The 13,751-nt window shown below is 43.2% G+C and overlaps 1 protein-coding gene across 2 annotated transcripts in view; it reads left to right on the forward strand.

Moving 5' to 3' along the window:
• The first annotated feature begins 946 nt into the window (after nt 1–946).
• The window catches only part of PARP8 (poly(ADP-ribose) polymerase family member 8), a 192,743-nt gene continuing 179,938 nt past the window's right edge, over nt 947–13,751 (forward strand). The window contains exons 1-3 of one of the 2 annotated variants that reach the window (XM_065905180.1): nt 947–1,091; nt 2,131–2,232; nt 3,181–3,235. In XM_065905180.1, the coding sequence (XP_065761252.1) occupies nt 1,061–1,091; nt 2,131–2,232; nt 3,181–3,235 (188 nt within the window). In that variant the 5' untranslated portion in view covers nt 947–1,060. Of the gene's footprint in view, nt 1,092–1,811; nt 2,044–2,130; nt 2,233–3,180; nt 3,236–13,751 lie in introns of those variants that run through there. The other variant, XM_065905179.1, reaches the window with a different exon arrangement.

The following is a 13,751-nucleotide window of genomic DNA, read 5'->3' on the forward strand; positions in this document are numbered from 1 at the left end:
GAGTGAGTAGTAAACCAGGAGGTGATCCAGGCCAAAACATTCCATGCCTTTAAAACGATTTCAAATTTATTTGTGGAAAGGGCACTACTTTGGGAACGCAAGCTTGGTGGATAGATGACTATAAAATTAATTCTTGTGAGCTCATAGATGTTAAGTTTTTTGGGAATTCAGAGCACAGGATGGCAGGAGGAAGTGTACATGATACCCAGTGTTACGAGAAAGAGAAGAAAGTGCTTTTGGTGGCCAAGGGGCCTTCACAAAGCAACATGCCCAGGAAAGACTTGAACCTGTCCTGCCCTAGTCAAGAAGCATTTCCGGAGGGGTGAGCAGGAGATCTGCCTCTACTCTTGAAGACTGCAGTGGTCCAAGTAATGCAGACAAACGTTTCCTCTTATAATTTACAACGAATGTGATGTATTCCAGGCGGTACAACAAATCAGTTTGTTTGTTTTTCTGCAAGACAGAGGAGTTGGGGCACATGATCTCTGGGTGCTTTTCTCTCTCTAGAATCTAAAGACTCCATAAGGGATCACAGCCATTCCTAATTCTCCTAAAGAACACATAGTCACTGTCAGCATCAGAACTGGACTGATGAAGGGTCTGAGCCAGTTTGACAACTCGTGGGTACTCATAGTGATAAGGAAGCGCATTGAAGCTGGAGGATCCATAAAGAGGCTGAAGGTACCACCCATTCATGCATTCAAACAGCAAGCATTTCCGCCTCCCCGCTATATTCCAGGCACTGCACCAGGCACTGGGGATGCAGAACCAGGCGAGATATGCACTGCTCAGGGAAGCCGTCCCAGTGGAGAAAAGATTAACAAGACTGTCCTAGGGCACATGGGAATACGGAGGCAGGGCAGCTATCTCGGCCCAAGTTGTCCTTAGGCAGAACAGAAAGTGAGGCTCAGAGCACTCTCTCAGTTCCCAGCGAGACAACAGGATTGTAGCAGCTTTCTCTTGACTGACTGGCAAAAGGGTGGCATTTTAAAACAAGCCAAACAGATATCCATCCTTGACGGAGACCCTGGCACGTGCCAGTTGATTCTGCCAATTTTTCATGGACGGAAAGACGGAGCAGAGCAGAACGGGTGAGTCTCTGCAAGTGGAAGAAGTCTCTTAAAAGGGGCTGTGTTTCCTAAAGGGCGCCCCAGAAGGGCTGAACTACTTCTATCCGGGAGAAAAAAAGACTCTGGCAGTGTAGGCAAGGGAGGGTGTACGTCTGGAGTCATTTCAAGGCTTTTTCCATCTTGCCTGATGTGACAACAAGGAAGGAGTTGTTCGTTTTATTTATTTATTTCCCATTTTGAACGATTTCGCTTTGCCCCTCTTCCCCGCTTCCAGCCACTTGGGTTTGGGTTTTCCATATGACTCATAATTCCTTCCGAAAGTGGAGTCGAATTCATAAAAGTGGTGGAAGCGCGAAGGGAGGGGGAGCGCGGGGGGGCGGGCTGGGAGCCCCAGGGAGTCTTCACTAACCGACATTCCCACTCAGCCCCCGGCGCGAGCGGCGGCCGGCCTGGGGAATCCAGCCTGCGCTCGGCCGGCGGGGATACTAGCGAAGCCGGGCGGCCCGGACCGGGTGACTGGGCGGCGGGCGCGGGAGGGTCGGCGGCCGGCGGCGCTGCAGCAGCCTCGGCACGGCCGCCGCCGCCGCCGCCCGCGGGCGCGAGTGTGCGCGGGTGTGGAAGGCCGGCGTGCGGGCCGCGAGGGGTGTGCGCGCGTGAGGCGGAGCGGGGCTCGCCCCTCGCCGGCGCCCGCCGCCCGGCCGGTGATCGCTCTCCGGCCGTCTCCAGCACCCTCGGCCCCCCCACGGCCGTTGGTCCTGGCGGGGGGAGGGAGAAAGTGAGAGTCGGTGTCATCACCATCCATTGTCAGGAGGGGAAGAAATTGGAATCCAGCAGCGGCGAGCAGCAGCTGGGCGGTCACATCTGGGAATGCAAAGCCGACCTCCCCCCCCTCCTCCTCCGCCACCACCGCCTCCTCTCTCACCCGGGATCACTTCCGAAACCACTTCGCCTTCAGCCCCTGCCTCGGCCAGAGGTTTCATTTTTAACTGAATATTTACGAAAGCTGGAAGCGTGCGAGGGGGTGGGGTGGGGTGGAAAATAGCGGCTGCTTCTTTTCCAGGGATTTATTTAATGGGGATGTGTTCAAGGCAAGAGCGAATTCAGAAGGATATCGACGTCGTGATCCAGAAGTCCAGAGCCGAGAAGGACTGCCTGTTTGCAGGTGAGTTCTCGCCTTTCCAGAGCCTCGGACCCAGCACCAGCTTCCTCTGCCCGCCCGTCACCCCCTTGCCCAGTTTTCTGGCCGCGAGGTGTGTGGCTGGGGATGGGGGGGTGGGTTGCACGTCCCCATTCTGGGGTTCATTTGGCAACAGCTGCTGCAGCAGGAGCGGGAGCCAAAAGGGGGAGGGGGCAACAGCCTCTCCCCTTCTCCCCTCCCCCCGTCTGGGGCGGTCAACCGCTTTGGGGGCAGAACCCTGGTAGTCCCAGCAGGGGTCTAGGCAAGGAGCCGAGCACGGTATTTTTAGTCCCCTGTGGACGCCCGGAGCGTCCGATCCCGCCTCCGAGGTTTCAGCAGCAGCGACCCAGGCGGCTGGTAGGACCCGCCGGGTTTGCGCAATGGGCTGAGCGGCGGCGGCCGGGAATGGAGCCCGCTGCGCTGCGCGGCGCTGGCTGGCTGCGCCCGGCGCCGAGGCCCCCCGGTGGGCAGCGCTGGGCCGATCTCCGGCCGCTTCGGCTCGCTCTAGTACCTCCGACTGGCAGTGTCATGCCCCGGAAAGAGAAGAGATGCCCTAGGTCCCTACGGCGCCCCAAGCCTCCGCTTGGGGGTCGTCTTTCGTCCATTTTGCTCCCCCTGGAGGGGGACAGGATTTTGCTCCCCCAGCCGCGAGCTCGGCGGGGGCCGCTTCCGGCCGCCCGGACCGGGAAATTCCCGCCGTTGCCATGGCACCCGGCACTTGTTGCGGGGGGCGGCCACGCGCGGCACCCGGCTCGGGGTGCGCAGCATCCCCTCCGGCACCGCTCGGAGAGGGGAACTCGGGGCTCTCCAGCTCTCGCCTCCCGCCCAGCCAGGCCTCCCCTTGGCTCCATCAAAGAAATAAGGGATCCGAGTCAGGACCAGGGTTAAAAATCCACTCCGGGGGGTAGCTTTTAACAAGACTTTTCGTTTCAGATTTCAGATACTCTGACTCCACCTTTACTTTCACCTACGTTGGCGGCCCCAAAAGGTATTTATGTGTATAGAGTTGCTTCATTTCCTGTTCTCAGGCTGGTGTTTCCTTTGTTCTTAGCGTGTTCCGTGTTCGGGTGTTTTTTCCTTCTTCTCCTCTTGTTGTTGTCGTTTAGCCACGTCCCAAGCCTGAGGTCTCTCGATTTTAAATAGCAGAGGGGAAATAAATAGGTTTGATTCAAGTGTTTCTAAGATCACGCCACGGGCCAACAACAGAGCTCTCACACTCTTCGTGCTAAAAATGTTCTACAGAAGTACCTAGGTCTTGAGCCTTTAGGGATTGCCGCAGGCGAATGCATAACCAGAATATTGGGCATAAAAGATAAGATGTCACAGAATAGTTTGGTCACATGTGATTTTTCTGGTGAGCTGGGGCTGCACGTTTCTATGTTTTTTTTGTAGGTTGACATAAACATGTAGTCTGCCAATTCTCCATCTTTTTTTTTTTTTTTTTAAAGGAGTCCTATTTTGGTTTTCATAGTTAGAAAGAATTTGGAAGTTATATGTAGCTGGAATGTGTAAACTTCTTTCTTGAGGAGGAAGAATGGGAGATGCAGTGTGAAATAAGCCCAAATCCAATTTTGTGTTTACCACTTAGAGATGAAATTAAACCATTAAAATAGGCCTTGCTGTCTTCACTTGTTAAGGTAGAATTTTCACCCTGTTAGACCTTTGGGGACACAGTGGTTTAAAAGCAGTGGCCACATCTGAGAACTGTCAGAGATTTAGCTTTGCTGTTAGAACCTGACATTCAATACTGTTTGACCATATTCCAAAATATCTTTTAGCTAATGGAAACATTTAGGAACATATAAATTGCAAAAGAAGCTTTCTTCTGTAAATCCATTTTTTAAAAGCTTGGAATTAATGTGAATCTTAAAATGCTTAGGATATGTATTGCAGTGTACATTTCAAAAAAGCTTGCATTGAAATAGTTATCACATTTCCCATAGGCACAGTGTACCTAAGTGTCAGGATTGGTATATTGATTTGATTTACTAGTTGAAAATATAACATATGTAGTATGGACTTTATTGAAATTACAGTATTTCTAAATTTTCTATAGTACCGTCATTTTTGAATAAAGAGACTACATTAAAAGAGATTCAGGTACAAACACATAGCAAATGTGAGCAGAAAAGTCAAAGAAAAAAAAAAAAAGAGATTCAGGTAAATTAGCACTGTTCCTATACTTACTATCTGAAGGATGCTGGTGTATGACTAATAACCTCTTGAATTGTTTTAAGAGTTAAAAATATACTATGTGGCCCGCTGAAAACATTCCCCATGCTTCTGGGTTGATACCTGCTTGAATTGTCCGTTTCACAATTGTTCTCATGAGAGGTGTGGACTGGGAAAGCCCTGGGTAGGCTTTTCAGCTAATTAGCTTTATTATTAACAGTAAGATAATTGTTTTGGCCTCAGTTTACTTATCTGTACAAGAAGGGAATGAACCTTACAGTTAATCACTAAGATCTGTTTGCACTAAGATTCTTTATCAGGAAATTACTGAACTAGTGTTAACACAGCAAGAGGTGGAGAAGTTATAACTGCCTCCAGGAGCAAGGCCTGGAGATTGGGAGGGATAATTAACTAATTGAGATAACATCAGTTTTCAGTGTAGGAACAAACACCATGGCTTCTCTTAAAGTAAGAGATGTTTCCTTCTCTATGTTATCCTCCTAAAGGATAGGTTTTTCCTTGCTTCCTGATTTAAATAATAGTTCACTTGCATATGTAATGTGGAACAGCTTGCTTTTTAAAGATTGTTGTGAATTGTTGATGTGATTGCTTTGTCTTTCTAAAAGCTTGCTCTATAAACAAATGTATAAAAGATTGTTTTAGTACTGTAAGGATAATACATTTAATATTACCCCTTTGTGGGTTTGTAGCTAATGGCAGAAAATAAATTTTCTGAAAGAAAAAAATTGTTTTCATGAACTACATTGTCTATATTAGAGTTTGATACTTGTTATGTATTTCTCATTGCTGTGTGTCAATCGGTATTTAAAAATGCTGGGTATTTAAAAATGAAAGAATCCTTTGTTTTGATCTAAAATGCTTATCAACTTATTATATTCAGTCGATAGTGTCATTTTGGATTGTTGTTATTCAGTCCCTAAGTCCTGTTCAATTCTTTGCGACCCCGTGGCTTGCAGCATGCCAGGCTCCCCTGTCCTTCACTATCAAACTCATGTCCATTGAGTCGGTGATGCCATCCAGCCATCTCATCCTCTGTCACCCTCTTCTCCTGCCCTCAATCTTTCCCAGCATCTGTCACCCCCGTCTCCTCCTGCCTTCAGTATTTCCCAGCATCAGGGTCTTTTCCAGTGAGTCGACTCTTCACATCAGGTGGCCAGTCTTAGAGCTTCAACTTCAGCATCAGTCCTTCCAATGAGTATTCAGGGTTGATTCCCTTCAGATTGACTGGTTTGATTTCCTTGCTGTCCAAGAGACTCTCAAGAGTCTTCTCCAGCACCACAATTCGAAAGCATCAGTTCCTCGGTCCTCAGTCATTTTGTGTAAACTAGACTTATTTTCTTGATTAAAGGAAGGGGGAGATCTTCTGGAGAGATAGTCCGTGTTTATCTTGAATTATATTGTGCTATCATTTCATCTAAACCATTGAAAACATTTATGTTTGAGACATGATTTCAAGAATAATTTTCAATTCAAGTTGTAGATAAAACTTAATCTGCTATTTCCTCTCTGACACTCTCCAAGAATAGTTACACTTTGTTATGAGGCAGAAGTTGATCTTATATGTTATTCTTCAAAAAAAAGAAATAATACTGAAAATTTTGTGTGTGTGTGTTGCTGTGGATAAGAGTACATGCCAAGAGGCCAGTGTCAGGGCTGGCCATCGGCCTTGTAGGTTGGCCTTTCATTTGGAGGTTGTGAGAGGGGCAGAGTGCCTTTTACATTTGCCCTTCCATCTGTCTGGACTTCAGGTGAGGTTTGAAGGGGAGCAGATGGTCAGCTAGAGGACTGGGTTCACTCGGTTTTCCCTCATGGGAAAGTTCATGGAATTATTAATATCCTCAGCTTTGTATTTGGAAACTTGAGGCTCAGAGAGTTTAGAGAACCGGCTCAGATTTGCTCAGTTAATGATGGAGCTGCCATGTAAAGCCTGCTCTGGCACAGTTCTGAGACCTGTACTCCTTTCTGTACACTAGTGTTCCCAGCCTCTCTGAGCAATCTCGAGACTCTTGAATATCAAAAAAATGATGCAGACGTTTACCTGAGAGTTGTAGTTTTAGCATCATTTGATTGAGAAATAATGAGAAATGAAGTGTTCAATGTTAAGAATTGATTATTAATGCAATCTACCTATGCTTGAAAACTTGGGGTATATATATATATTGGGCAAGGTTAATGCATTGTAGCACTGATCCTTACAATGCTTCTGATTCCTGGCCTCCTGGGAAGAACTCCAGTCGTCGGCAGTCCTGGGCCTGCTGTAGGCTCCTCCTGAATGCTGCCTCGCAATTTCATGGGTGTGCTAAAAACTACAAACCAGGAGCCTCCTCTGTGTACAGTTTGTAAGCTGATGCAAATTCATTCCTTCCCTGTACTTTGTCATGCTGTTTGTTTACTTTTTTCTTTCTCCCTTATTGGTTGGTAGTAAACTTAAGACCACAGAGATGTGGGCTCTTGACCTTCTCCTCGCTTGCATTCACTTGTATAGTCAGTGGTAGAAGAAGCAGAAGGGGCCAGCGAGTGGTGACAGCTGCTGAGAGGCTGGGGAAGCAGGCTGAGTACCTGGGGCCAGAGGTTAGAGAGAGTAGGGGGAGCCCTGAATGAGCCTGCTCATGGACCCCGGTAGGATTCCCTGACTGAGCTTTTAGCAAAGGAAGGTATTGTGACGATATACCTGAGGTTTTAAATGTTGATTGTTAAAAAAAAAAAAAAGAAAAAATATGTCATAAATTAAATGAAAAAACACATGATTTCTCCATCTTCTATTAACATTAGAATTTATTTTCTCAGAGTTTTTATGTGTCTGCATATAAAATGTACACCTCTAAAGACTGTTATTATCCTCTCGAGACCTCACTGTTTTTCACCCAAGAATATGACATTAATATCTCTCCTTTAGAAAGGATATGAGAGTAAAGAAATATTTATTGAATGAGGAGTTTTCCAATCAAGGGTGTGCATGATAAGAAATCTAATATTTATTTTGCGAATTAAATTTTAATGTTTGATGGAATGTTCAGAGTTGCCTATAGGTGTACACCCTGTATTGTGTGTCCATGGATAGACTGACAGCGTTACTTTTTTGAATTAAGTAATTTCAGTTTTGGCTGTGCTGGTGTTCATTACTTTGCCGAGACTTTCTCTAGTTGCGGTGAGCGTGGGGCCATGCATCCTTGAGGTGCACGGTTTCTCGTTGCCGTGGCTTCTCTTGTCGTGAAGCACAGGCCCTAGGTGCACAGACTTCAGTAGTTGCTGCATGCGGCCTCAGGGGTTGTGACTCCTGGGCTCTGCAGTGCAGGCTCAGTAGTTGTGGCACGTTGGGCTTAGTTGCTCTGCAGCATGTGAGGTCCTCCCGGCCAGGGATCACACGGGGGTCCCCTTCACTGGCAGGTGGATCCTTATGCACTTCCCCATCAGGGAAGTAAGTCCCAGATTGACAGGTCTTCTGGCTGGTGGAAAACAATTTCCTAACCCAAATGACCAGGTAGAGGGATACTCAGATAGTTCAAAAAGCCTCCAATCTGGTGATGTCACTCAGGAATGGAATTTCTTATGAATCCAGAAGTTGCTTACCCAAGTTACAAACCCTATTCTCTGATCTGTTCAAATGTTTCCAGGAGACAGATAATGCAGTTGCTTAGGATAATAGAGAGTTGTGGGGACTGTGGTACACTGGAGAGTTTGGTTTTTTCAAAGTATTTAATTCAGTTACAAAAATCAACACCACTCTGGTGGTCGACCACGTCTTCTGGGGATCCTAATCTACCGGGGCTCCCATTGCACAGTCCTTTACTCATGGGATGTTATGGAAAGAGGCAATCCAGTTGACTGCTAAAGTACATTTCTTTTCTTTTGAGTTTCTTAGAAAGGAGGTATGTACAATGCGTGTGCAGGAGTTGGGGAACTGGGAGGGTGGAGAAGTAATTCCAGCATCTCAAAAAAGATTCATCAATTTTCACTATGCAAGAAGTACATGTTCATTCTGAAATTTTGAAATATGTAATTATTTTGAAACCTTCAAGAGCTCCTGAAGGTGTCAGAATGAAAAGAATGATCATTTTTTTAAAAAATAAAAAAATGAGAATGCTTCTCTTACCAATGGGGATCTATTTTTCCATAATATTTGGTTATATCAATTATTACCCAAAATGATGTTTTTTTAAAAAAAATGTGTTTGCTGGAGCCCTGGGAACCTGCCTTGGAGGTTTGGGGTGACTGGTGGAAGGGAGTGTGAAGGAAGCTGAATGAGTGAGAGCCAGGCTTTCACATCCCTTTGTAAATTACAGCTGCTCTATTTAGCTCTTTCTGTTTCGGTATAACATTTTTTTTGAAAAATGTTTCATTGGTAAATGAGTTTTAAAACCATTGACCTAAAGTAATCACCAATTTAACACAAGTTTAACTTTATTGAAGCTTATATATTTAAAAAAAATTAAACTCCATTTATTTCATGGATTAAAACAATACTGCTAATGATATTTATTGGGCATGGTCTCTGTAAGCTTTTTTGCCTACCTTACATCCTGTGTTTGCAACAAAGAAGACCAATAGGTATTTCGTCAGCTGTTGTGCATTTTATAGCTAAAGAAACTGCTGGGTAGTTTAAATAGTTTATGGTTAGTAAGAAGCTGAGTAGGGGTATACTGCAGTGTAAGTCAATGTTTTTGTGATGTTTTAAGGGGCATGGGTTAGACTGGTGTGACTAGAATAGCTGGGAATGTTTGAGCCTGGGCAGGGAATGCTTTTGCTGGTGGAATGTCTGCCAGGGGCAGTACTGAAAATCTATTGCTTGACAGGGGAAGTGCCCGAGCCCAGTGCTAAGCAGTTATGGTAGGAAACTTATCTATATAGACTGTGGAATTCTTGTGCAAATATTGGGCCCATCCATTTAAATTCCCCATCATTTCTTTCGGCAGCATTGGGGAAAAAAGAAAAAAAAAGGCATAAAAGTGGAATTTCATCAGTCTGAAAAATATTTTGTAATTCTCTGCACACATTTGCTTTTGGGTGGATTGTGCTATAGTAGATAAGTATTGCTCTAAGACAGCTGTCACTGACTTGGTATGGAATTTTAATCAAGTTGTTGATATGTAACCTTTCTTTTTTTCATTCTCTAAATTTCTGCAGTCCTGTCTCCCATGTGCCCGCAGGAAAGACTAATCAAAATATGTTTTTATTAATAAGACTTGTCTTTCTTGTTTTATTGTGATCATACTTCAGGTTTTCTGTTCAGTTATCTCACTTCAGTGCTGGGCAGTTCAACCCAACACAGGCAAACATTTCCTCCTTTGAAGAAGCGTCTCTTCCCAGCCTTTCCTTGGTCAATTTCACATCATTTGAGCCTGGTATGGGGAACTGCAGTCTCAGGTTTCATGTATCCCACCTTCTTCTTTACCTTCTAAGCTCCACCAGCTCTTACTTTGAAATCATCGTTGGCACCTTCGTCGCTCCCCATGTCTACACTTGGTCTGGGCCCTGATCACCTTGACTTAGGTCAGTCACTTTTAACCAAGTGTCTTAAAATACTCAATTTAACAGCTACTCACCCATCCAGTTCATTTATACCTGAACTCTTTAAGCATTTATTTAATCAAAGCACTTACCTGCTCAGAAGCTTTCAAATGCAACCAAGATTTTCTCGAGATTAAATTTAATTCCCATTCTTGACTTTAAAGAGCCACCTTTCCCATCCATTCATATATATTTCTCAGCCTTCCAAACGCTAACTCACTACTGTTTATTTATTGACCTCATTTCTCTAATTAGCAGCAGTTTGTATTAACTCAGTGCATTAAGCATATACGGCTCTTCAAGGTTTATTGATAGATAACATCTGTGTTGCATAATATTCTTGGTTTGGCTATCAAGATCATGGTTTTTATTATCACAAAGTCTAATTGATTTCATCTTTCCTTTGACCACAAATGGCACCTCTGTGAAAATATGTAATGTGTTCACACAGAAGAGGATAGAGGGAGACCCCGAGTGGAACAAGTTGAGATTGAGAAGACAAAAATGAAACCTGAGGAGGGTGTGTGGGATGAGAAAATAGATCAGTCCCAATCCGTTACTGAATAACAACAACAGCTGGTCTCAATTGTAGTTTATTTGCATCTTGGTGACATCCGGTTTGTGGCTGACACCTTCTTGGTATTAAATGGAGGATGCAAATGATTCAGTGTTAAATTTAAAAAGAAGACATTCACGTAAGCCTTTGAGCAGTCAGATCATTTTTCCTTACACTGAAATTAGCAACCAAGATAGCTTCTTTCTGAACATTTTGAAATGTAGGTTGGAAAGACCTTCCCAATGGCCTGAAAGTGTTCTTAGGATTTGTTAACCAACTCTGAAGCGCTGTATTTATTTGCATTTGCATCACTGTTTTGTTTAAAAAACAAATACAGGTTGTTATTAGCCAAGATTTAATTGTAAAATATTTACTGTGTTTGAAGTAGAGAACTGAACCAGAGACTAATATAACTAGTTTACATTTGCTAGACTTTCATATCTATGCTGAAAAAAAAGATCAGGCAAAATTGGAAAACAACAGACCAAAATTACTATTAAGGATAGAGCTGTATAAAAGAAACAATGATAAGTCGAATAAAATAAGTCACACACTCAAAAGTCAGTACTTTAAGAAGTAGAACTCTTTTTAGCAGTCTGCCCAGAGTATAGTATTTCCTAATATTTCTTAAATGATAATAATATTTTTCCTATGTGATAGCATTTCCCAAACTGTTTAATTAGCTGTTAAGATATGTAGCCAAATATGTCTGGGAAATGCTTAGTTAAACAATATTAAACAATTTTAATGGTTGTCTTCTTAGAGGCTTTTATATATTAGTGTGCATTATGCATACCCAAGAGGTGAATTAACTATTCAGGGTTTTTCAGACTTATTTGATTACAGATCTGGAACATCTCAAGAGAGCTGTTTTGTGGAAAACACTGTGGCAAACTCTGAGTCCTATTTATTAAAAAGTTTTTGAGTAAACAACAGTATAATATAAATGGAAATTGCCGATTCACATTGAGCCCCAAAGAATTTATTTTCAGTCATTTTTACAGAACTTGCTTTATGACAGGGAAAGTCTTAGTTAAAGGCACTTGGCGTTTCATGCCACCAACATTTCTACATGAGGACTTATTTCTCTGGGCTGCTCACTCTCTCCTCAGTTGTATTGAAGTCATTTATGATGAGAGCTCTCATCTATTCTTCTTTATAAAAGCACTGAAGTTAGCAGGGCCCTCTTTGGCACATGATTAGAAGTCAGCCTTTTAAGGACATGTTAGAGATAGATAATGATTCTGTGTAGCAGAAGGACTCGTTATGTCCTCTTAAATTCTGCCGCTCTGACTACAGTAGAGCTTCTCTGTGAGCTGTCTTTGATGGAGTATATACTCTGGGAGAAGTTGGTGGTGAGAGAAGACTAGAATTTATCTAAATGTTTCCTTTCTTTGACAAATTACATTTAAAAAATCAATGAAGGTATCTATTTTGTAAAATCATTTTCCTCCCAGTGACCACATGAGAAAATTACTTGAAGGAGTTTTCAAACATTTCTGAAAATTTTTTCAACAGTATTCTGGAAATAAACTCTCTCTTCTTTAAACAGCATCAGTCGTTAAACTTTAGGCAGCCACACATTACTTTGGGCTTCCCAGGTGGCGCTTGTGGTAAAGAATCCCCCTGTCAATTTAGGAGATGCCTGAGACAAGGATTCAATCCCTGGGTCAGGACAGTCTCCTGGAGGAGGGCATGGCAACCCACTCCAGTATTCTTGCCTGTAGAATCCCATGGACAGAGGAGCCTGGCAAGCTATAGTCCATAGGACTGCAAAGAGTTGGACACGATTGAAACGACTTAGCATGCACACACGTTACTTGTGGTAACATGTGTGGAGAATGAATTGTCTGCTTTCAAGTGCTCTCCTGGGGACAGAGGGTCAGGTCTGTGTTCAAAGTGATTCATGTTAACTTTTGATGTTTTTTTTTCTGTACCAACTACTGTTGTGATTCAGTGGAACCTCACACATACTGAGAATCTAGTTAGTTCTAGGTTTCTCATTTGGACGTTAGTGTGCAAAATGTTAACATTGAATTTGTAATTGTGATAATACATTTATTCACCTACATGTATTCGTATCAGTGATCTTTTTCAGAACAAAGTCATCCATATTAGCATGTGGGAGACCTAAGCAGAAGGCTAAAATCTGCTTCCTGGATAAAAGCTGGTGCAGTCATCCTTTCTCATTAAAATGCACCACATCTAGACATGCAGCAGGAAAAAACAGGCCCTCCAGCTGAAAAGCAGTCATTGCTTTATTATTACTACAGAATTGGATGTGATTTCTATAGTGATTGGTGGTGGTGGTTTAGTTGCTCTGTCCTATCTGACTCTTGCGACCCCATGGGCGATAGCCCCCCATGCTCCTTGGGATTTCCTAGGCAGGAATACTGGAGTACGTTGCCATTTCATTTTTAGCTAACGAAGAAAGATGTTTGAATAGTTCACTGCGAGCCGCATTCTTTCTTGATTCTTCTTGGATCAGCCGATCCTTCTGGGAAAACCAGCCTAGAACAGTGAATTCAGTGAGTTTCGATTAAGTGATTTCAATCAGAGTTGCTTATCCTTCACTGAGTTTGTCCCCCCACTGATGAAACTTTGGCCAAGAAAGATTTTAAACTTAATATTTTGAAATCATACTAGTTTGATTTCATTTGAGCTTTCTGTGTTGACTTCTGATGTCATTAATTTAAAATTTCCAGTATCCTCAGTTCTTGATGTCCAATATATACAAAATTCTTTCTAGCTGTAAGTGATTGGTAGGGAAAAATGTGCTTAGGGTAATAGTTTCATAAAAGAGTTTTTTAAAAACAAATGTTGACATTATCAGCCTTTGGATTTTTCTGGGAAATGTTATATTTCAAAGTACTTTTAGAATTCAGGTGCTTAATACTCCAGATCACTGAAAGCACCAAATGCTGTTGGAGATGTGGAGCAATAGGAATTGCTTTGGGAATGCCAAGCGTAGGTCCAGGCACTTCGGAAGACAGTTTAGATAGATAGTTTCTTGTAAAACTAAACCTACTCTGACCTGTGATTCAGCAGTCACACTCCTTGGTAGTTACCCAAAAGATTTGAAAAATGAATGTCCACATGAAAAACTGCACATGATATTTGCAGCAATTTTACTCAAAATGGCTAAGTCCTGGATATAACCAACATGTCCTTACATGGTGGATGGATAAATAAACCGTGGTATATCCAGACAAAAGTAGAATGTTTTTCAGTGCTAAAAAGAAATGAG

Source organism: Muntiacus reevesi, chromosome 14, assembly GCF_963930625.1.
Source record: "Muntiacus reevesi chromosome 14, mMunRee1.1, whole genome shotgun sequence".
In the NCBI taxonomy this organism is placed as follows: Eukaryota; Metazoa; Chordata; class Mammalia; order Artiodactyla; family Cervidae; genus Muntiacus; species Muntiacus reevesi.